This window comes from Sinocyclocheilus grahami, unplaced genomic scaffold (genome assembly GCF_001515645.1).
Source record: "Sinocyclocheilus grahami isolate Dianchi unplaced genomic scaffold, SAMN03320097.WGS_v1.1 scaffold209.1, whole genome shotgun sequence".
NCBI classification, from domain to species: Eukaryota; Metazoa; Chordata; class Actinopteri; order Cypriniformes; family Cyprinidae; genus Sinocyclocheilus; species Sinocyclocheilus grahami.
Genome location: NW_015505388.1, coordinates 1,749,013 through 1,773,742, shown reverse-complemented (window position 1 = coordinate 1,773,742; position 24,730 = coordinate 1,749,013). Strand labels below are relative to the sequence as shown.

Genomic DNA, 24,730 nt, shown 5'->3' with positions numbered 1-24,730 from the left:
TTCTAGTGTTCTAGTAGACAAATCAAAGACAATCTTTTACCCAAATAAACATTAGAATGTAGATGCTTACCCTTGATTTCCGAGCTGTCCCGTCCTTGCCACAAATAATCCCCTGAAACAGATACAAGGAACTTATGGTAAGTGACAAAAGCATTCACTCACTTACTCAATCACGCTCACAATGAAACAACGTTGTTTCATGAATATAAAGTTTTACAACTTGGGTTTACAACTGGATGACTGACACATGAGTCATCCAATGGGGTCTCTCTGCACTGGCACACACATCTGGCAATGCGGGCTGAGTGTTTAGCTCTGGGAGGCAAGGAGCAGAACTAATGGAGGAGGCTCAGTGTAACTCAACACCACTTATTCTGTCAGCGTGCCGAGGATCGCTTTATTCTTTGTTGCTGCTCGCTCTCTCACTGCACTTGGGGTTTAGCCCTCACTTTGATCTGTCCTGCTGTGTAATTATTTCACTTTTTGAAGGGGCAACGAGAGGAGGAAAATTGTCACATGCATTTGGATGCTAAGAGGCTTAAACAGCAGAGCTGTGGGATGACTCCTTGCAGGACCTGTCACTGGTAGACCCCCTGTGGCATTTTGGGGGAAGGAACAGTGGTTTGTGTTACCCCATCCCAGGTAAGAGGATTCATTAAGAGATAATGTAAAAAACGTAGCACAAAACTCAAGACTTGCTCATGACCCTGAATACCTCACCACATGCTAGAAAAGGGAAATCTCTGAAAAAAACACAGTCTCTGTGTCCGAATACGCCTAGTTCCCGACTACATAGCAGACAAAAAACAGTATGTGAAAAGAGAAGTGTATGTCTGAATTCGTAAATTCATAAAACTACAGTATTCATAAAACAACTTCTGAAGTGCGCATTCAATGAACACTTTACTATGGCTTAAGGCCACAGGAGAGGAGTTGGCAGTGGCAGTGAAGCGAAGCAACTAAAGTCGTAAATCACATGAAAATGACTATGACAGATGTTGTACGTCTGGATTTCATTGACACTACACACATTCAAACTATATAGAATAACTAAGTTCTTCATCGAATGTACAATACCTACTCAAACAGTATGCGAGTTTGATCAAAGCTACGCTTTCCTGACCAGACTACTGTGATAATGTCAGCTTAGCATTTTAGTCTTTTTTCCACATTTAAAATGGCACCAAATAACAGAGGAAGAATTTAACCTGGACTTAAATCTGGATTTTGGTTGGGCAGAGTATAAATACAGCCAAAAAGACATCCGTACAAGCCTTACCTTTAATTTTTTTGTACTTCTTGTACCAGCGACCAAACTCTTGGCACTTGACAGTTGAGACGTTAGCATAGTAGGAACTATTCACTATTGAGGAGATCATACTCTGAAAAAAGTCAAAGAAATTAGAGAGAGGTCAATAAAAGGAAAAAATGGGAATAACGACAGAGGATAACAGAAATTAACACATGGTCAAGAAATTAAAATTGCAATGCTAAATGGTCTATAAAACACATTACTGTGGAAAGCCACCCAGGCAAGTCAGATAGCGAATGCCGCGACAAGCTTCAACCCGCAGTGACATAAGTAGAGGCGAAGAGCCACACACATATGCAAACAATTGATATGAGGATCAACACCCACACAGAGTTCCACTTAAACACAGCATGCACAGATACATAAATCTCCAAGATTGCTCGCTGGAAATGAGCAGAGCAAGGATCGCGGATGGACACCCACAGTTACACACACACACACACACACACACACACGCATTCTCTCTCTCATGTGAAGTAATTTCTGGTTTTTAGAAATGGCCCATGAATGCAGGGAATGTTTGAGTAAATTTCAAATTGATTAATGAAACACGCTAAGACAATTTAGGCTACATTAACCACGCACTGACGCCATTGTTTGGAACATCTGCAAGCATAATGCAATACTGAGTCCAACACTTTCATTTATGTTATACTGCTAAGTATTATGTTGTTAGTTTTGGAAGAGTTGCACCAGCAGTGTTTTACTAGCGTGACCATGTTTTACTTATCATTTTAAATGATCAAATCTATGTGTGTTGGATTTGAAAAAATCTGAGTGGGTAGCAACTGTACCTGGGAGAGAGGACATTCTTTGACCAGTATGCTCTGGTTCATCTCTTTGAGCAGTTCTTTGAGGGCGTTGCGTACTGTAGCGTGATTCCAATGCTCTGATGGAAGGTCCTCCAGTTTGGCAAAGCTGTATCCATAAAATCATTATTACTCATCCCTCCATTACTCTACTGTAATCATCTTCAGTTCTGAATCAATAAACCCTACAGCAGGCCAGGTCAACAATAATATCACCATGGAAACACAGGGAAACAAACCTGGATGGTACATGACTACACAAAGACTACAATCTTCTCATTTGGGCCCTATGTTTATCTCCTCTGCATCCAAGAGTAAACTGCAATCAGTGGGCATGAAAGAGCTCATTGAGAAGTGCAGATAAAAAGTTTACCCTGGCCTATCTTCTGCTGTCATGTATGTACAGGGCTTTAGAGGCTTGCTCAACTGTCTATAATTGACATAAGCAAAATAATCCCTTAATTATCTCGTCACTTGTAATGGAGTAAAATATATAGAAAAGGGAAACTTTTGTATGTTTCCTCATCGCAAACATTAATATCTTAAATAGTATTTTATAATAAATATTATTATTAGTTTTTTATCATTATTTAATATTATGTTATGATGTATAACAAAATATAATCATTATTATACTATTATAATACTTATTTTATAATAAATTAAATTAAATATTAATATAATTACTATGAGACTCCCCAGTTATCACAAGAATATTCAATTAGAAGGATTTTACAAGCTGATACCACAAGATAACCTGTTTAAATTACACAAAATATTAATTTATTTAGTTATTTGGTTGGTTATTTAAACCTAAAATTGGACCTATAATTATTTTATTTTATTTATTATAATAATAATAATAATTATCGTAAAAATATGTTTTATATTATATATTATTTTGTTATTTTAAATTCCCCACAAAAACATATAACCATAAAGGTTCTTGACATGCAGAGAGTTCTCTGCTGAACCAAGAATCTATTGAAGAACCTTTATTTTTGAGAGTGCTCTGTGGCCTCTTACCTCTGTAGCTGGATGCGTAGCGTGACCATGTGGTAAACGTCCAGCAACATATCAGCAACCGTTGCCTCTGGAGCATCTGTCAGGTAATGGATGGGCAGGGGGTTCCAGCGGCCCACCTTAATGATGCCTGTGAAAAGGAAGCAGAGAGAGGGGGAGTCGATTAACCCCACTTGATCTCATTGTGCTGCAAATTTGTGTAGCATATTTCCATGACATCATGAGAGATGGCCTCATGTCAATGATGGCTGTAATGAAATCTCAATAAAAGAATAAGTTAGGAGGGGCTCCACTCCAATGAGTAGGCAGCTCCACCAAACCAGAACCAAACCTGGCACTTTACATCACCACACGAGGACCCACTTACAGTAAAGATCAACATTAGAGGGCACACAAACTCAATGATTGAAAGACAGTGAGACAAGAACATTGCGTGATTGGAAAGAGGGGATTGAGGTAGGTGGCAGACCAATGTAATTTACACCATAGGGCGAAATACATAATTATACATACAGTTCTAAAGTGACAAGGAAGCGTAGTGGGAAATGAGTCATATATTTATCATTTACGAAATTATTTACACTACCTGTGGGTTATTAAATTAAACATTTTGGGGGGCTTTGTTTCCTTCTCATTTTCTGCGGTACTTCATCTTAAAGGCAGACAGCAAGGAACAATAGCACCAATGATAAGGCTTTATCTATTAAATACTTATCAGGTCAGGAAGAAGCACCTAACACACATCCTGAGGGCCGCACCAATAACTGCGGGCCAAAGGGGCGCCTTTGCCTCTTTTACAGCCAAGGAATATATATAGAAAGCAAGCGCTTGTCTAGCGCATCGATGCTTCTGACAATTACATACACCCCCAATCCCCCCCTCCATTAATGGGCCGTCATAAACACAGGTCAATGATTGTATGATTAACCCAAATTGACTGTTATAAATGCCTCTTGTTGTGCAAAGGAAGAGACGAGCATTTATGGCTGAGGAGTAATCTGTAATCGGGGTGTCACTGTGAGACAAAGCAATTTTTTCTGAACGATGCCGTCTGATTGTTTTGTAAATACTTCAGGTAACTAAGGCCGTCCCACATTAACCCAGGTGAAGAGACGTGCATTGCTTCCTATTTAAAATGGATAGTTCACCCAAATATCACAAGTCTGCCATCATTTACTCATGTCATACCAAATCATGACCTTTTTTCTTCTGGGGAACATAAAAGCAGTAAAAATGTTAATGGTAAATGAATGTAAAAATGCTACAGTAAAAACCTTTTAATTGGTTAACAGTAGATTTTCATACTATATACACTGAAAAACTGTAGTAGATCTAACGGGACATTTCATTTAATTTTACAGTGAAAGTAAATTAGTAGAATTTTCATTTTAGGGTGAACTATCCCTTTAAATTTGTGTGGTGGTATTTCCTTAAAATATACTGAACCTGAAACAGATCAGGATAAAAGCTAAGCAGCAGTGGCATCTACTGAGGGTGCTATTTTCCCCCCCAAGAACCACACTGCGCTATTAAAAATTAATTAGCTGAATCTATTATGCCCTCCGCTCTATTTATTTCCAGATGTCGCAATCATTGTCAAGATGCGGCATACATGTAAACCGGACCCTCTGCTCATTGCATTATTAACCGTTTTCCAAACACTGCACACGTCCGTAAACACTTTTCAACACGCACTGCTCGTGTGCATGTGCAGTCAATGTACATCCCTTGCGCGAATGTATATATTCAATACATCCGACAACAGGAAGTAAACCTGACCAAAAACGAAGGGTGTGCCATGAAGAGATACAAAACACATCCACAAACTCTCACACAAAAGTATTTCCCATGGTCTTAGGAGGGACTGACTGAAGCTGTGAAAACTAAACAATGCTAATCACATTACTATCCACTAAATGAGACCCAGACGCTGCCTCTCTCTCTCTCTCTCTCTCTCTCTCTCTTTTTTGTGCTTTAAGCTGTTTGTGTCATCTGAAGAGCTCCAGCTGCTCAATCACACACAGACATGCCGATCTATCCAGACACTGTATTGCCATGCCACTGCTGCCACTAAAGCCTGATTGAATGAGTTAGTTTTGGACAAAATCTGCTTTTGCAAATTAGCAAGGGCTCCGTTGTTTCTCTCAGTTCACTGTTTGTGTTTTGACTAGAGAGAAGATAACAAGACATTCTGTGTGACCCATTCCACTGTTTTCTTCCACTATTGGCTGATTGCTCCTTATGTGAGAGCTTATTAGTGTCAGAATCTAAACAAGGCCAGTGTGTTCTAATGCCTTAGGCTCCTAGATTATGAAAATGGGCATCATTGGTTTAAAAAATGGTCTTCATATAAAATAATAGATAGAGACTTTTAGTTTCTTTTAAGTATTACTGTGTGCTTCATTCTAACAGATTCAGAGTAAATAAACAACAGTTGAGAACTATGTACAGTGAATAGGCCTATAAATTAAAGGACAAATGGTACAAAAATAAAGATAATTAATGTAGAACTATGTAAACCGAATGCAAAATATTACATACAGAAATGTTACAAAATAAAAATGTAAAAAGTATAAATAAAACACAAAATTAAATAGGTCTTATAAATATATAAAAACACCTCAAACATATGAATGTAATTATTCTATAATAATAATATATAATAATTATATAAATTATAATTATAGACAAAAATATTTTAATGACTATATACACAGATATATTAAAGAGTAGATTTATCCAGATTTGCCTTCTTGTACTGTATACTTCTCATCAGCAGTGCTTTAATTTCGTCCCTATATTATTCTTGAGAAAGCGTGACAACAATTATGCTTTAACAGATGCTGTTTATGCCATGCAAAAGTGCTTTAAACATTAAACGGTAAGCTAAAATAGCCTCAGTGTACAACTTTTTCTGTCAAGTGTAAGCAAATGGTCAGGTGTTTACTACTTTCGTTCATGTTATCGGAAGAATTCAATGATTATATTGGGAAGGGTCTAGGTTTGTCACTTGGGCTCCCTTGTGTCAGAATTTATTATAGATTATTTTGTAAGCCCTCCAGTAAGTCGGGGTCCCAGACAACCACTACAAGAGGGACCGACCCTGCTGGTGACCTTTGTAACTACAGTGAACTTCTATCCTCTAATATACAGGCCTCTTGTCTTTGTTCTAAATGTATTTTTGGAGCTGCATTCCCATTTCAGACAGTGATTTAAAGAGGAGAGGCAAGTCAGACAGATGAAGACAATTTGTGTGATTGTTCCACGCCCCCCTTTAGATCTGTCCTTCTTTTCAAGTCTGTTTATATTACTGGTTTTGCTTTGATTTTTGAGGGAATCTGTTTTGTCTCATTGTGCAATGCTGAATGTATGTGTATGCCCACTGTAGACGTCTTGAGTATTCCGACTTTGAGCAGTAGCATCAATTAAGACTGAACTGAGATGCTCTGCCTCTTAATGTACTTTAAGTTAAGCAGTAATTCATTCCAATTGCTGTAAGAGCTGAATGTCAGCGAGGTTACCCAATTCACATGTTTAGTGTTAGACAGCTCACTGCAACCAATCTGAAAAAAAGCAATGAGCTCTGTTCCAATAAAAAGCGGTAAAAGGTATTCCTATTTACAGTATGAGCTCGCATCATACAGAGACTGTGGTAATGGCATTAATTAATCATTTTTAACTTGGAAAGACTCCTTTCCTGTTCCTTGTCATTTTCCTCCCCAAGTAAAAACCATTGTTCCCATTGCCACATTAAAATTCCTCCTCCCAATGCTGGGCTTTCATGTGGTCGGCTGGTGGCTTAGCTAAAGCTTGTGTGTATCCATCCATACACACTCGCACACACAAACGCAACCTCACACACAGTATGAAAATGTTCCCTAGTACCCATACGCTATTCTGCAGAGCTAGTTTGGATAGAAGCACTGATATCCAAATGTTTGCTGTTCTGAATGACTTAGCTCTGTAGAAGATACGCCCCACTAAATGAGTCATGAAGACCACAGATTGTTATGATAAATCATTAATAATGTATCAATATAGATTTAATAAATCAAATGGGAAAGGCAGGCCTGAGCAATACTGTCTGTCTTTCCAGAATATACTGTATTACAATAAAAGGCAATGGGGTCCAGTGTTGTTTGAAAGAAGAAAGAAAAATGCCTAACAGTCTGGAATAACATGAGGGTGCGTAAATGATGTCAGATTTATTTTGTGTGAGCCATCCTTTTAACTTGCTTAACCAGCATGCCTCCCTTGGTCAGGCAGTTTCAACTTAAAGACTATGCTGTGCTATGATGATCTACCTGCTAGAGAAACAACATTTCAATATAAATCAACAACAATCCTGGTCTTAGCTATTTTTCTTAACAGGTGAGTGAATCTACAGTTGAAATCATTAGATCATAAAATCATCAGAAATAATATCAACATAACATAGACTGTTTTTATTGAAATAATACTCATATTGATTAAACAATGATTTAACCATGCTAATGAGCATATTGTATGCAGAAGTGAAACTATGCTCCAGATTATAGATTTATGGATTGGACAGATTCATCTTATTTTGAGGTTAAATCATAATAGTTTGTATGGCTGTCATAAATGATCAAACAGACAGAGCATCGAAGACCCCTGGCAATAACGACAAAACTGACTTGCTTCTGATTGGCTGCCAGGTGCGTCAGATGGCAGATGGAAAGCTAACTCACTTTGGTCATAAATCTAAAGGATTCGTTGAGGACAGAGATAGGTTTTTTTATTTTATTGCATTTTATACCAAAAAATAAGACATAGTTCATAGTGGTATCTTTATGGTGCTTTTTTGTTGTTTTTGAAGCACGACAGCAGTAAAAATTAACAGGAAATGAGCAGTGCTACATTTTTTGAAAATTCTCCTATATTTGTCCATGGAAAAAAAGCATACAGGTTTGGAACAACATGAGGTAAATGATGTCAGAATCTTCATTTTTGGGTGATCTATCCCTTTAAGGTACATTATCTGCACATGTGAATACTCACAAATGTTCACACTACAGGTGGGAATTAGTTAATTGTCATTTCTCAAAGTATGTGAAGTGACTGTCCAGGCTCTCTCAGGCAACATAGCGTATTTTTTTATCAAACTGCCCCAGTTCGACCCGCTGTGGCTGCATGTCAAACGTGGCAGCACAACAATGCACTCGTGCTGTAATCCGTCACCACTGTTAATTGTCTGAAGCCTTAAAGTACAGGTCTGTCCATACGATTCTAAAAAAGTACTCAGACCCTTATAATTGAAATAAACAATATCTCCCAGATAATTACTGGTCAGGCTAATTAAAGAAAGGCAGCGGTGCTGGGAGAGGAGCTTAAATATACCACTACGAGAGAGCTATGCAGGACACAATTCAAACAGGGAGAAAATAGATGGGACTCTGTGTAATTTTGGTTGTGAACCGCAGAGGAAAAAATGTATAATTTAAGCCAGAAATTATTCATTTAACATAAACGCTTGCTTTAAAAACAAAAAGTATTCATTTGAGAGGAGAGTTCTCCATCTCTTTCATTCTACCGCTCATTCTCTGCTCATTTAAGGAATAAACTGAAGTCAATGCAGTTGTTCATAATGAGAGAATCTTGTTAGTATGTGTGAGCGAGTGTGGGAGCGTCATTTTAGCCATAACCCTCTCCTTTTATTGTATCTGGCCTCATCTGAACTGATCACTGTGAGGGTGTGTGGATTATATTGAGCCGAAACGGTTTGTTTTGCAGTGTTATCCTGTCCTCCTCCGTGTCCTTTCGATATTGTTTTGCGACTGTACAGAGGTGACCGCTTATGTTTCTGTGTTTAGGGGAGTAGCATCTGGGACTTCCTCACAGATGTGGCGCCATTGTGTGGGCCAGACAGGACTATTTTGCCTTTCCAATCATAATGCCGCTTCTATCAATTTGCATACTTGTTTAATTTTATAGCACATAATGGTATTTTAGGAGGCTACACAAATGACTTGAGTCGCTGTGTGGGCAACATATTGATCTGTTTTTGGCTCTTCAAAGGGATCTCTAAAGGGCGCTTAGAGTGAATTTAAAGACACGTTGTTGACCTACGAGTTTTTTCTGTTTTTGTTACTGTGTATATTTAGTTGTCAAAGAAAGAGAAAGAATGCTTATTTAACATTATTTTTGATGAATAACAAGCTGCAGTCACACACAAACACAACCACGCAGCATTTAATTTTAAAAACTACAATCACTACAAAAACGTAGCAGACATTTCATCAGCCTGACTTAAATGATCTTTTAATTAAAGGTTGAAATGTGGCCTTCAATTTTCGCTCTCTGTTTTCTGACAATACATTTTAAAATACTTTCAATAAACTGCAGCACCATCAAACTTTGTTCTAGTCAGACGTACAGAGCGTGAACTGTGACTACAAACACTACAAAAAAATAAGCTCACATAAATGCCAAATGCTCAACCTATGAAGTAAATCGTGATGTCTTTTGTTACCCGCGGATCAACATGAAGTAATGACTGTTTTACATTTTCTTCATACTTCACAGAATACAAGTAAACTCTACTGGGCGATGACATTCGTGTGTACAATAAAGTAAAGCATTATATTGCTTCTTTGGCCTACATACTCATAAACATTCTCCATATACACACACAAACACACACACACACACACACACAGAAAATGGACCCATACTATGAGAGTATAAAGACCTCAAGCAGACACAAACATGCATTCCCACAAAGTTACCACATACACACAAATACGGTTCACACGCATCTTTTTGTGACATGAAAATACTGTATTCTTTGCCTCGCCATTTCCTTTGTTCTTGTTTAATGAGATTTTCAGACTGTCTGTGATTCAGTAATGTTGAACAAATGCCCTTCCTCCTCAGTGTTCTCAGACACATTAGCCCAAAACAGTACATCCTCCTGTCAACATCTCAACAGCCGGACCTCCTCTCTGCACTCCATGGTACTCTAATCGCATTGAACTGTAAAGGAATTGAGTACAAGTGTATTGCTTACTGCATATTGTGCAATACATACTGTACATAGTGTGCTTTCCACACTACTGTACACTAATTCAGGAATCCAGTTACATCAGAATTTTCATAACACTACAATAAGTTTCAATTCATTAACATTAATTAATGCATTAGGTATCACAATCTAACAGTGACCAAATGTTTTACAGCATTTACAAATATAGATTCATTTTAATTTCTAAATTATTATGGTTAATGTATTATGAATTAACTTTTTTTTTTAATGTGCATCTTTTGAAAATACTTTAAAAAGAGTACTTATTATGGAAATAATATAATTTAAAATAATTGGATGTAAAGTTAAAAGTACTGAATGTAAAGTTTTCGGATACTTGATTGCATTTTATTGCAACTTAAATTTTGATTTTGCAGTTTAAGTTGATAATAAAGTACATTTTTATGTGTAATTTCATAATTACTTCTACTGTCTTTGAAATATGGTTAAAGTGTAGTGCCAAATGTACTGACAAGCATTTATGGTAAACTACAATACACTTTAATATAATTTATATTGAATGCAAATTAGTACATTTAAAAAATATTCATTTTAAATGTAACATCAAATAAAACACTACAGATAAAAAAAAAAAAATAATAATAATATTATAATACAGCTCTATTATGGTAATCAATAAGTGTACTTATTAAAGCTCAACAAAGGTTTATTAAAACATAATGATTTTGATAATGAATTTACTTCACTTATAAATGTACACATTTTAACTTCACATGATTACAAAGTGCACTGTTTTAAAAGTGCACTTAAGAGTTAAAAGTACACTTTAAGTACACTTAAGTTATACAATCAAGTGGCCTTTTATTTCCTTGAGATTATATTACAGCTTTTTTTAAAAACTTTTTTACACATTATAAGATATTTAAATTACACTACTACGTGCACATTCAATACAATTAAGCACACTTCCTTTTTCTTTTTAAAAAAAGGAACTTTTGTGTAACATTTGGCAGCTCATTTAAATATTACATCAAGATAAACGTTAAAATATCTGATATTGTTCTGGTTTGTCAAACTGGAAAAGTGAAGTTCTAGTCATTATTTATTTATTATTTATTTTACTGAAATTTAAGATTCATTAACTGTTTTGAGCATGAACTCTGAGTCTGGGACAATGTTGAACTCACCATGTGCCTGGGCTGCAGAACTGTGGGAGTAGCCAAGGGCAAGAAGTGCAGTCTCAACCAGCTGAGTGAAAAGGATGTCTTTCCTGACCAGCACAAACTCTGCATGTTCCTCCCGGCTCTCTCCATCTGATATCATCCCTCCATCCACCTGCTCCACTACGCAGAAGACTGGAATCATCAGACCTGCAATACAGTAAAGTAGCACGGTATAGAAAACATTAGTGAAACAATGGTCAAGAGAGAAGAGCTGAATTACTGAATATTCATTAAAAAGAAAGTCCAGTGACTGAGCTGATATTCTACATTTTTTTTAAACTATTCAACAAATTCACAACTCTATTTCTAAATGAAGTGTGGCATTATTTTGAATAGTCGCCACGTGCTGTTCACAAGAGAAGTGTTTTCATTAGAAATCATTAATGATTAATAGGTTCATTACTTGCATTTGAATAAGGTGGCCAGGGTCAATCGCTTGTCCCAGGTTTCCTAGCCCAATGCAAATAGTCAACATGAACAAACCGTTCAGATTGTGTATCAAACCAACCATCAAACCAGCTATGTTATACTCCATTAAAGCTATCATTTTTTTATGGTGCCTCCCTTTACTTTGTCAGGGCAGCTGAGCTGATATCTCCTCAAGTCAACGGACTGTGTTGCGTCACTTAATAAAATTAGCTGCATGAGCCTCCAACGGATATGCAAACCTTTCTGCCTTCAGTGTTTGAGGTTACGGCTCATTGCGTTGTAACTTAACACATCATTTTAGTAGTGTTGATTTTGTTAACATTTTAGTTGAAAACATTTATGATTAATCCGTAAAATATGTTCCCAAGTGATTCGGTGGGTACAGAGTCCCATCTTTTAATGGGATGTCGAGATGCATAGTCATTCACAGCTTGTTGAGAAATAGTATGCAGTACCTAATGATGCCTGAAAAACACACATCCCACCCAAGCTTCCTCTGGTTAATCTAGGCCTAACCTATCCATTGGTTTTTTTCAATTTCCCTGAAGTGCTCAAAAGCCTTCTGACTATTAATTAATACCCCTTAGAAATGATAGGCTGAAAGCATTAGGCAAAATCCCAGTTGTACTAATAAAAGCAGAGCAGTACAAAACTCGCTCCTAATTCACACACACACACTTCCATGCAAATACATATACATTCACACACAGCTCCCAGAGCCCCTTGGTTTAATCAGTCAATTCCTATATTTCTATTTCCTTTCCATTAATCACCCTGGCTTCCAGTTCAGAATGCTCTTATGGAGTGAATTACAGGCCAGGGGCCGGTGCCAATTCAAGTAAGTGAATTTCCCCCAACAGGGAAATATAACTGTCAACACACAGCAGCTCCCAGCAGTCTCTCTCTCCCTCTCTCTTTCTTCCGCTAGCTCCCATGGGCTCATCCCTGTACCCTGTATGAGCACGGTTTCATCATAAGATAACAGCATGTGTGTGAAGCCTGTGTCTGACAAATTTTTTGTGCGTGTGAATGTTTCATTGCTGAGCAATGCTCACTCTGAGTAAGTCTTTGTGTCTCTTTGATTATCTGTTTTAATGAACTGATGTCTTTAAATGTGGTTTAATGCCTGAGCATTTTTTTTAGACGTATGCATGAATTTTGAAGTTATAAGGGTTATATGGCTTGTAGACTTGTAAGCATATTTGTAGACTATACTATAACCATAATCACTGACTATTTGCTTTAAACTCTATATAAATGAAATATAGAAACAAAGAACATACTGCAATAAATAAATAAATAAAAATAAAATAAATGAATAAATCAGCATTTTTATCTTGTTTCTCAGAAAGAATAGCTAAACAGCCTGAAAATAAGATACATTAACTTGAGAAGCAAAATCTTTAGTTAATAATAATAATTATTATTATAATAATATAAGAACAAAAGACTTTTCATAAAATATATCTTGAATTAACATTAATAAATTGCGTAAGGGGTAAAACACAAACTTAATTTAAACTATATTTTCTGAAAACCAGTGTTAATGCCTTATGCAAATTTAAGAGGAAATTCATCTTGCTTTAGATACTTAAAAAAAAAAAGCAAGTTAGCAATGCAGGCATGTGTCTGAGTGATTCTGAGTGAGTCCATGTCTGATATGTGTGTGGCCCACTCTTTAGTGTTCCATTGTGGTTTGGAGAAGACTGTTTCAAGACAACCTCTGATTAAAACTAACCATTTGGCCCATCTGGCAGGGTACAGGAAGAGAAAGCCCTGCTACTTTCCTCTTCTACCTATTCCAAAAAAAAATCTTCTTCTTAGATATTGTGTCAAATCAAATCTGCTTTAGATGTGTACAGCAAGTCATACTCACACATACACACAATCACAAACAAACTCACAGTATATGTTGTTAAGGTCTTGGCCTCTAAAAATATCTAATCTATATCTGATATGTGGCTTTATGATTGGCTACACACATTGTTCACTGTCAAGGTTAATTACAGCTTGACCTTGGTGACATTTTGCCCCAATCCATAACATCAGGAATGAAACAGTGTGAGGGATGATAGAATATTTTGCTGAGGCTGTGTGTTACTGGACACAGACTGTATGTTTCCTTAGAGAAAAATGTGTAACTGCTTTACTGTCAGGACCACGTCATGTTTAACTGTATGCGGGTCATTGATATGATATTTGAAGCAGTAAAAGCAGTATCCTGCAGTATGGTATACAATATATCTAAAACTATATAAACTATATAAACAACACACAAACACACACACACACACACACATACACACACATATATATACATACATACATACATATTACCGTTCAGAAGTTTTGTGTTGGTATGATTATATAATTATTAAATTGAATTACTGAAAGAGGTCTCTTATACTCACCAAGGCAGCATTCATTTGATCAAAATACAGAAAATTATTAATATTAATATTAATAATAAAATTAATATTTTGAAATATTATTACAATTCAAAAAGTGTTTTCTATTTTAATATATTTAAAATGCAATTTATTCCTGTGAAGGCAAAGCTGAATTTTCATATAATATAAAAAGAGCATATCTTTTGAGACTTTTGAATGGTAGTTACCATTCAACTTGCATGCCACTCTATTTGCAAGCCAAATAAATAAACTTGTCTAGATGCAAAATTTGCGATATCTGACTTGCCTTTTTTTTTTTTTTTTGGTGAAAACCTTGATGCTGAATAAAAAAGTTGTGTCTCAACTACCCATGTGTAAAAACATATTTAAAGCCATTCAATAATCACAGCTGTGACCACACCACTGTATGTGGCAATTTGTTGGGGTCTCTTTAATCAATATGGCCCCCCTTCTGACACACAGTACTGTTGCAATCAATAACTGGCCAAGAGGAATAAATCAGGTCTATATGGTGCTACTTAATTCACTGAGCTTATAGTGGCCACAACACTCCTGTGAGCAGAACTAAAATGGTGTATGGGATTAAACTGATCTGCATCACGCACAATGAGCTGGATCTTTTAATGTCAGATAAATTAGATAGAACCAGGCAAACTGCATAGCTAAATGTGCTGTTTTAATGTTTATTCTTTTTTTTATTCTATAATAGTTCTCTCACTAATTAAAAAAATATATTTTTTTTAAAGCAGTGGTGTAGTGGCTAGAATTTAGGCACACTAAGCCACAGTGCTAGTGTGTGGTCTTTCTTCAACATACAACTAATAAAAGAGGAAACACTCAAGGAAAAAAAATATATAACAAGTGTACATACAGTAAAAGTTGCGAGTGTCTTACCGCCAAGAGGTCTCTGTGGGGCCCCATTGTGGCGACTGCGGTGACCTGTGGGACTACCGTTGAGTTCCACACGACCCATCTTTGGTGGGGGGCTGCCAATATCAGGACTGCTGCTCCCACGTCGCTCAGGGCTCTCCCGTAAACGAGGGCTCTCTCCTCCGCAACGCTCCATCCCCCTCCACACTACAGGGCGAACACCAGCCAGAGGATAAGGACCTGAGACAAAGAGAGAGGGAGACCTAATGAAAACACAGCCAATACAATATTAATGCATGTATTTTTTTCTGAACATCATAAATTGTATATTCAATAACCAAAATAATAAGTCAATCTGTTATACAAAATAATACCACAACAATGCTTAACAGTGCATTCTTTATATATATATATATATATATATATATATATATATATATATATATATATATGTACTAAAATAATGAAAACTAAAACAAAAATAAATTAATGCAAAATGGAAAAATAAAAAATGAAAATCTACAAAAACTAATAAAAATAACAAAAGCACATTACTAAAATTGCAAAAACTGAAAAAAAAAATATATATATATATATATATGATGGTATATTTAAAAAAACAAAAAAAATTGTGTCCTCACCATAACCATGATAATTCATCATTTGGTTCCAATAAACCCTAAAACTAATCAAATGCTAAAGTTCTTATTCAATTTTTAAAGAACTGAATCCAAATTAAGAATAAAATTTCATTAGCATTTTTCTTCAAAGTTTTTTGATCAGGAAACTCACAAATCAAAGGATTCCCTGATAGATATCAAACTCTATGTTCTACAGTGAATTGTTCAAGAGGACGCTGGCATCTTATCAACACCATCAGCAAACAGAAAAGCTGAGGCCCAGCGTCTCGTTCTGCTCCAGCGTCTATGGGGAATGTAAACTAATGTGTATGTGCATTTAAATATGTATGTGTAGCCAAAATGACAGACCTCTAGGCAAATATATATGAAAGCAAAGATGCTCAAAATCTTTTTATGAATTATTAAGTTACTTTAAGTTGTTAAAATAATATGTGTATGTGCATGCATGCATGCAAATATAGTATTTTTGAATGCACGTGGATGTCTGCAAACATTCATCTGAGCTATGGAGCTCTGTGGGGATAACTTTCAGAGGTCTTTGTTTTTCAGCCAAACCTTTAATATTGGTAATGTCCATCAGAGTCAGTGCCAGACTCTGTTGAGTCCATGCCAAAAGTTAAAGACTTTGATTTGCATATCACTTCCTAAATACAGAGGGATACTGATGGGATGGATGGATGGAGGGATAGATAGATATGAATGAGCCCTTTATTGTCACTGATCACAGGTACCAGCGAATAGATAGATAGATAGATAGATAGATAGATAGATAGATAGATAGATGTGTCCACCCTCTCTACTATTCTTCTCACAGTGGTTATGCAGAAAACATCATTCTTTTCTCTGGCCCTGATGAGAAAAACATCATCATGGAACATAAAAAAGTCCAAAGAGAATTACAAGCTGGAGCTAAATTTTCTAAATGAATAATAAATTAAAAACATTAGCCTCTGCGTGATTAAAAACCTAACGCGGGTCCAGAAATCAAGTGTCTGAATTCTTTAGAGTTTAATAAGCGGGTGGGAGGAAAAACAGTTTAAGAGCATATGAATGGAAAGAAATGTGTTAGTGTGCTGCTGAGGGAACAAGAACTGATGGTCCACACTGTACTTACACACACACACACACACACACAGAGGAAAGAGATTCACAGAGCCTTTGAGACAGTTTAATAGAGCTCAAGTGTGAACAATACACTACAACAAAGGACATGCATGCTTATGAAAACACACTCGCATGTATATACAAAATTAATAGCACCCTTTAAACACAGCTTTCCAATTAAAACTGATATTCCCCCAGTGCACATGCAGCCATTATTTCTCATTTCTATTTGTGCCCGTCATGTCAAAGTTTTAAAAAATGGCACAAAGTTTGAAAACACTGCACCTCAGTAACAATAGAGGATAAGATCCTAAAATATAACAGATACAACCCGCTGCTATGTGTAAAATCACTGTGATCCACTTTAACTGTATGAGGCGAACAGATCTGCTTTTAATTAACAGCTCGTCTACGATGCAGGCTTGCCCATTAGACTTGCAATCCCAGGGGTAAAATAAAATCTCTTCACAAAAAAGTGTCTTGAGATGTTTCAGATACTTGCACTGAGCCAAACGAGAAATATGAAGGATGAAACCGCAAAAGGACACAATGGTCATTGTACTTGAGTTCATTGCCATTAGTGACGCTGAGAGCTTTTCATCTGTTTGCCTACCATTCGCACTGTAAAGTCTTTTATCTTTTATCTTAGTTCATCTGGCACTAATAGGTTGTCTTTGTTCCTTCCTTCACAGGTCCAAACCTGCCTGATTTTAATGAGTCTTCCGATCCCAATCAAGACCTTGTCTGAATCTCTTCTCTCATCTCTATGCTAATCTCTCTCGCTCTCTCTTTATCTTTCTGATCCTTCTCCACCCCGGCAAATATTTGATGGGGAGATAAAACCAGCTCCAGTTTGTCTGCCGTCACTCATGTATGGAGATGGTAGTGGCTATGCAAAGATGGCATTGTAAAAGTTTCTTCTGGTCAATACACACCTGCTGTAACAAATCAATACAAGCCTATTGAAGAGGTACACTTATAATTATGATACAGTACTTTGGATACTTTTGCAACAGACTAATGTGATACTGTGAAAGATATTGTGTGATTATGCTGGTAAAAGTCTTGTAATTCAGCACCACAAAATCTCATCCAGATTTTGCTGAGCTAATGGTGAGTCCGCTTCATAAAAGCTTTACCAACAGAGAGTGTAATCCTCTATTTCATCAACAGACTGGAGATAAATTACTAATTTATTTATTTCTAAATTCAAATAAACCATTAGAAGATTATAAAGCATAAATGGGACAGTTATTAATAAAAGAACTCTGCCACTGTAGTTTCAATTTATATTAATTTACTCACCCTCATGTTGTTCCAAACATGACTTTTGGCTTTTTTTGTAGAACACAAAAGAAGATATTTTGAACAATATCTAAAAAAAATGTTTATGTTCGACAGAAGGAAGAAAGTCATACAAGTTTGGGACAACGTGAAGGTGACAGAGTTTAGGTGAACTATTTAATTTACAGTCATCATAAAAGTGTGATTGGTCTTGTTTAAGTCCTGTTCTTCCAACTGGTTGGCATCAGTTAGAAATAGAGATAAATGTCTAATCAGTGCAAGTTATCAAGAATAATCAACAAAGATTATGAAGATTAAAAAAAGAAAGCTAGATCTTGATTCAAGATTAAGAAATTGCTTACAGTAAGGTGATTAATAGCAGGAAGCACTAAGAAATACAGAAGAGGTTATGGCATTTAAAATAGTACAGCAATTATAAATTTGCATACATACTAAATGAAAGATACACAGCACCTTACATTTCAGTGTTGCTCCAACAGGTATTCACAACCAGATACACGGTTCCATTTTAATTTGTAATGCTTGCAGCCACACATTACAAACATAACTAATGATTGTTATGTTTAGGGGTAGATGAGAGAAGCCAGACGAGGGAGTGGAACAGAACTCCAATCCCATGAGACTCAAATTTCCAAACTACGACGACCACACTGCAGAGACTCTCTCCTAAGCATGCGATATACGTTTTCTGCTAATCTTCCTCTCCCCTCCACATTGCACTCTTTTCTTTGGCAATGAGAGTGGCCTCTGCCAGTTGTACCACACACAGGAAACTGAGGGCAGTAAACAACACCCTGCTGATCTGACTATGCTCACACTGTCAGTCAGTATACACAGAGAAGAGAACGATGTTGAGAGACACTGAGAAAAAAGGCAGAAGGTTGGGAAAAGAGAAGGAGAAATGTTGACTACAAAGATGGCATAAAAAGCAATTTCACAAATTAGGTATGGAAAAGATTGTTTGGCAGGACAAGAGTGTCCAATTTCTTGCTTGTTTCCAACTCAAAGTAAGCCCTTTACCCGACAACAGTTAATAACAACTAATAGGGACACGCATGCAAATGAGCGATGAGATAAAGCTGTGTGTTGTTCAGAACCTGGTGGTATCATGGTATCTTTGTGTTGACAACATGTTAAGGCGTTAACCTTATTGACCAGGGAATAGGGCTGTGATACTCATTTATTGCAGGGTTATTAAAGCATCAGCTCAGTCAGGGTACAGATAAAGCAGGTGAAGATGGTTGAGGGATTCGTATTAAAGGCCCCTCAGTGTCTCACAGGTGTGTGCGTTGGGAAGGGAAGAATAGATAGCTAGCAGCTTATCACCCATGAATTTGATGGCAGATCAAACTGTAACCAAGACAGATGATTACAGTGGAAATATACATAGTAAGACAAGCTCGATACTGGGACTTCCTTGGATGTATGTGTAAATATACACATACATATACTATATATATATATATATATATATATATATATATATATATATATATATATATATATATATATATATATATATATATATATAAATATATTCATAAATCTCTTATGAATATATTAAATAAAATATACACTTGACATTGAGGCAATGAGACATATACCTAAGCTGTAAAGTCATGTCATGTTAGATAGAAGGGAAAAAGTGTTCATATTACTGATTTGAGAAAAAGTAAGAAATACAGTTGCAATAATGTGGGTGAGTGTGTAAATGTACTGGTCATGTGCAGAGAATATGTCGATTCAGACACGAAGAGAGGGTGCAATGGATCTTCCGGGGAGCACGTTTAGTTTGCTTATAAACATCAGTAAAAGATAAAGAGTGAGCAGCAGTTTATGATGTTCTCCCTAAATCTCTTGCTCTCTCACTCGCACATAGACAAAAACGGACAAACACAAGTGTACACACACATTCAACACACAGAAACCACAGAGCAGGCTCACTGCTCTGACACTTCCAGGGACCACACATTGACTCACAAAAATCACACATGGTAGACTACACTGAGCAGGGCTATAAAACACACATGAACACACACACACACACACAGAGTCAGTGACTGCGGTTTGGAATTAGGTATGTAGTGTTAAATGGTTTGATAATATAAATATATATAAGGGCTATAGCTGTCACACAGGGAAGTTGTCACAAGGAATTTTTTTCTTTTCTTCTTTTCTTCTTTTCTTCTTTTCTTGCAATGGTTTTGTAAGGTTTTAAACACCTAGTTCAAAACTCTCCTAAATTTGAATATTTTTGTAAATTCTGTTCACCAGACTTTCAAAAAGCTTTTGATACACACAACAATACCATACTTGCATATTCAAGCAAGAGTCAACTACATAATGACAGATTTTATGCAAAAGCCTGAGCTGTGGTCTCAGGACTAGAAGGCTATAATACATTTCAAGTTTTCATATGTAAAAAAAATTATAAATAAAAAAATGTTCTTTATTAAATATTTGTTGGCCAAAACAATAACTTGATATTTTCATTTTTACATTTGTGCTGTTTCGAGAATTGTTTGTGTTTTATTATGGTTTTACTGTTTGAATTTTACTAAAAAAAATTAACTGATAGTTAAACTAAAAAGTTAGCTGATCGGGTGCTTAACATCAGCTTTAACTGTGACAACTTTCCCACATATAGTCTGAAATGAACTGCATGAACGGTATCTTTCCATGGGCAATAACGATAGCCTACTTGATGTAGGCAATCCAGAAACAGACTTTGAAAAATAAATCTACTTTAAATAAAATTACTGAGGATAAAAAAGTTGTAGTTGTTTATTTAAAATAATAATAGTGCTAAAATTAAAAATAAATAAATAAAAAAGCCAAATTCATTTGTCACGTTCAAATGCAAGCTAGTAGGCCTTGACGAGCTATTTGCGGCTAAATAATATTAGACCTATTCTACTAAAAGAATAGGTTTGGTCCAGCGAGCTGCTCGGCCGGTACAGTGTTCCAATTCTGCTAAGATACTCAATATAAAAACAGCTATGACACAAACACCTGTTACCTTCACTAATGTACATCTGTGAATCACTGTGCGGCACCCATGGGCCAGTTTAACCTGTCAGCGACTACTATATCTTCCAGCGGAAGAATGACGTTTCAGATATTTGCATAAGGCTTTACTGAAATGTCGTGAAATATCAGTATTACGAAGAAACATTTTTATTAAAGCTATAAGGCAATGCTATATTTTCAATATAGGCTCAAGGGGCTGCTCGCTGCGTGAAGGCCAATTAGATTTTTTTCTGACATTTCTAGGCACCTAAAAACTGCACCCGCCCTCCATAGAGATATAACGACAATGTCTTATATATTAAGCAAAATAATTAACAGGTATTGTAAGTATAGGCTAAAGTAAAAATGATCTGGCGCTGAACTCTCCCTGAAGTCCCTGAAGGTAGGGCTGGAGAAAACATGCCGTGAATAAATGCTGGATTTGATCCATTCTGATGGGCTCCCCAAAGCGCGAGATTAAAGTATCCTCAGAGGCTTCCATCTATTGCAAAATTACTGAGACGTATAGAGCCTCTCTGTTACGGAGACTAATTAACATTTTGTTTTTCCTTTTGGTCCTGGTTAAGAAAACGTCTCCGTTGGCTATGGGGGCCAAGTTTGTGCAAATGAATAATGGATACATCAATGTAACTTTAAAAAGAAACAGAATGATCTCTACCGCTGATGGCAGCTATATAGCAACCATACCTCCCCTCTTGCACAGGCATGATTTTGTGAGTGACTCTTCAAATACATTGCTGTAAAGTTTTAAAGTGATGTATACATAACTCGGAGTTTGAACTGACAGGGGAAAAATATCGCATGTAATATAATAACAAATCATGTGCACTCGGCATGTGTTTTTCTTTTTTTAATTGAGCTATTTAGGCTATTTCAGAGTTCAGAGTCTAATAAGAGTACAACTGTCTTCTGGATTGTGATTCCATTTCCATGTAATGTGTATTTTTTTCGACAACAGAGGGATAGCGATTTCATTACTTAATTCTGAGTGGGGTTTTTTTTGGCTTCTAGCAAAGACGATTTGGTTCACTTCCATCATCCTTATATTAAAGCGAAATCCACGGGCTCTGTAAGGAAAAGGGCTCTCACTCTCACATCAAAGATGTGTACTCTTAAAGAGGAATATTGTGCTTTCTGATAGTGGAAAAGAGTGACATGAGATCTCTGACTTTTTAACGAGTATTCTGCGCCCAAATCATTCCGACTACCTGCTACTGAAGCAGACGCAGGTCACAGGTTTCGTCGCATTGTAATTATGTCTAACTTAAGAAATGTAAATATCTTGAAACTATCAGATAGTAATAAAAATGCATGTTCTTGTTGTCTTATTCTGATTTATTCTGTGGTGAATGTCTAACCGTACACCCAAATGACTATCTTTATAGAGTTTCCAGACTAGCTTTTTAAAATAATAATTTAATTAAAATAAATGCTAAATGTAATTTAATAGAATTTAATCAGTTTTAATTTGATCGAAACAGAAGAGTGTATCAGTAATTTTCGTTAAATAAAACGATCATAATATCATGCCCGATCTTTTGCTTCAAGTTCTCCTATAAAGGTTGTTTCTCTCATAAAAATATAAATACATAAATAAATACTCAATTAGCCTAGCAATTGTTTAAAAACGTGAGGTAGCCTACCTAAAATAAAAAAGTACGGAGCTTTACAAAACATGAAACATTATGTTGCATACATACATATATTTTAATGTAGGCTATGCCACCACATTTGACAACATTCTTAAACAACAGGGAAAAAAACAGCAATACAATAACAATATTGTTAAATGGAAAAAAGTTTTGCGGGTAAACATATCATAAGCGTCAGTTCCTCAAGGCTGAAAATTATTTGACACATTGCACAGAATAATAGCTTTGTTTTTGTTTTGGTCTTCTTTCACTTATTTTACAAAATAATACAACAAGCATAACATTTTCGAAATCAAGTCTCAGATTAATAAAAAAAAAAATAATAATAAAATATAATAAATAAAATAACGTCTGAAAATGCCCATCACACTCACACACACACACACACACACACACACACATCGTGAGGGCGTTGAGACCACAGAAATAAAAGTCAAACACGTGTGAAGCTAAACGTGAGGCCTAATCTGGTTGGGGCTGGAGTAAAAACAGCATTTCCACTCAAAAATGTTTTCAGAATGTCTAATAATTTTACATTATTTCGCTAGTTTTATATTTGTAAAAATATAAAAGCTTAAAATCATTTTTTTAAACAAGCTCCACCTCAAGGGCTTTACAACGCTTTGAAACGCACCCGTCAGTAAAGAGTAATAATTTATTAGAGAATCTCGACATGTGCATTAAATTAATGGTTTAACTTTAACCGAATATATCAACTATCTTCAAAAGAAACACCATTATTAAAATTTCCACTCGATCGACAGTGCACAAGGTGCATGACTCTGGTGCTCTTGTTCGGAACTTTTCTGAGGTTTGTAATTAATTAAAGGTAATTGCACGATGCTATTATTCGTGTATTGCAATTATACTTGAAATAAATCTTTTACAGAAACATATTTAATTAGTATTATTATTGAACTGTTTAATAAAAACATTAATATTCTGGTGAATATCAAAAGAAGTCTCCCCCTCGTCCGCTGCATTCTGCATTTTACTTATTCAACGTCAGTCACTATCAAAGATTTTTATCTTTCACCAACATTGTTTACTCATTAAAAAAAAGGGTTAAAAACGTGAGAAAAGTGCTGCACGTGTCTTGGAGAAGCACGCTTTAAGTGGGAATATGTAAAACATCCATGGCCTTCTAAACTGCTTAATGGGCCTATATATTTTTCTTTATAAAGGCCTCAATGAATTTACCCCTTATATTCAAACACAACATTTATGTTCAACTGTATTCAGAATGGTTAGTTCGATTTGAAATGCTACAAAGTTCCCCAACAGGTGTTACAGTAGCAGTAATGTGGGAAGCATCGGATGAAAGAAGACGAAAGTTATTTTCTGTTGAACTTACTGCTTATGGCGTGTCGGTACCTCGGTTGGCCGTTGAGAGGGCTCTGTCCATTGATTACAAGTATTGAATCCAGGGCTGGGCTTCCCGCTGCCTCGCGGAGGACTAAATACGGTCGGGTTCGGTGGGTTCGGTGTTGGACACTTCGGCTCCGTGCTCTGTGCGCTGTGACTGAGCCGCTGGAACTGAGAGACTCCGAGCTGAGGGGTACAGGTAGCAGGAGATAGACAGCATGAAGAGAGAGAGAGAGAGAGAGAGAGAGAGAAAAAGAGAGAGAGAGGACAGTGCACGAGAATGAACACAGCACAGAGATCCGAGAAGTTCCGAGAAGCGACCGACGACAATCTCTCCGGCAGTACAGAACCTTGTCACCGTTTACCGCGAGTTTGAGTCAAACGAGTGTCCGTGGCAGAACTGAAAACCTTAGCAGCGGGCGCAAAGAGAGCATCAAAATCTGAAAACGTCCATCTATGTTGCTGCATGCACAAAAAGAGAAACCAAGCTAAAACAGACGTCAAGTATCTGCTTTGTGCGATGCGGACATTACCTATTACAGCGGCGTAA

The 24,730-nt window shown here is 36.4% G+C and overlaps 1 protein-coding gene across 1 annotated transcript in view; it reads right to left on the bottom strand.

Moving 5' to 3' along the window:
• The window catches only part of satb2 (SATB homeobox 2), a 41,145-nt gene extending 16,610 nt beyond the window's left edge, over positions 1-24,535 (bottom strand). Inside the window, exons 1-7 of the mRNA XM_016286420.1 lie at positions 24,170-24,535; positions 15,108-15,323; positions 11,338-11,520; positions 3,148-3,274; positions 2,107-2,230; positions 1,280-1,382; positions 71-112 (exon numbers count right to left, since the gene is read on the bottom strand). Coding sequence (XP_016141906.1) covers positions 71-112; positions 1,280-1,382; positions 2,107-2,230; positions 3,148-3,274; positions 11,338-11,520; positions 15,108-15,279 — 751 coding nt within the window. The 5' untranslated portion in view covers positions 15,280-15,323; positions 24,170-24,535. The remainder of the gene's footprint in view (positions 1-70; positions 113-1,279; positions 1,383-2,106; positions 2,231-3,147; positions 3,275-11,337; positions 11,521-15,107; positions 15,324-24,169) is intronic.
• Between the last annotated feature and the right edge of the window lie 195 nt (positions 24,536-24,730).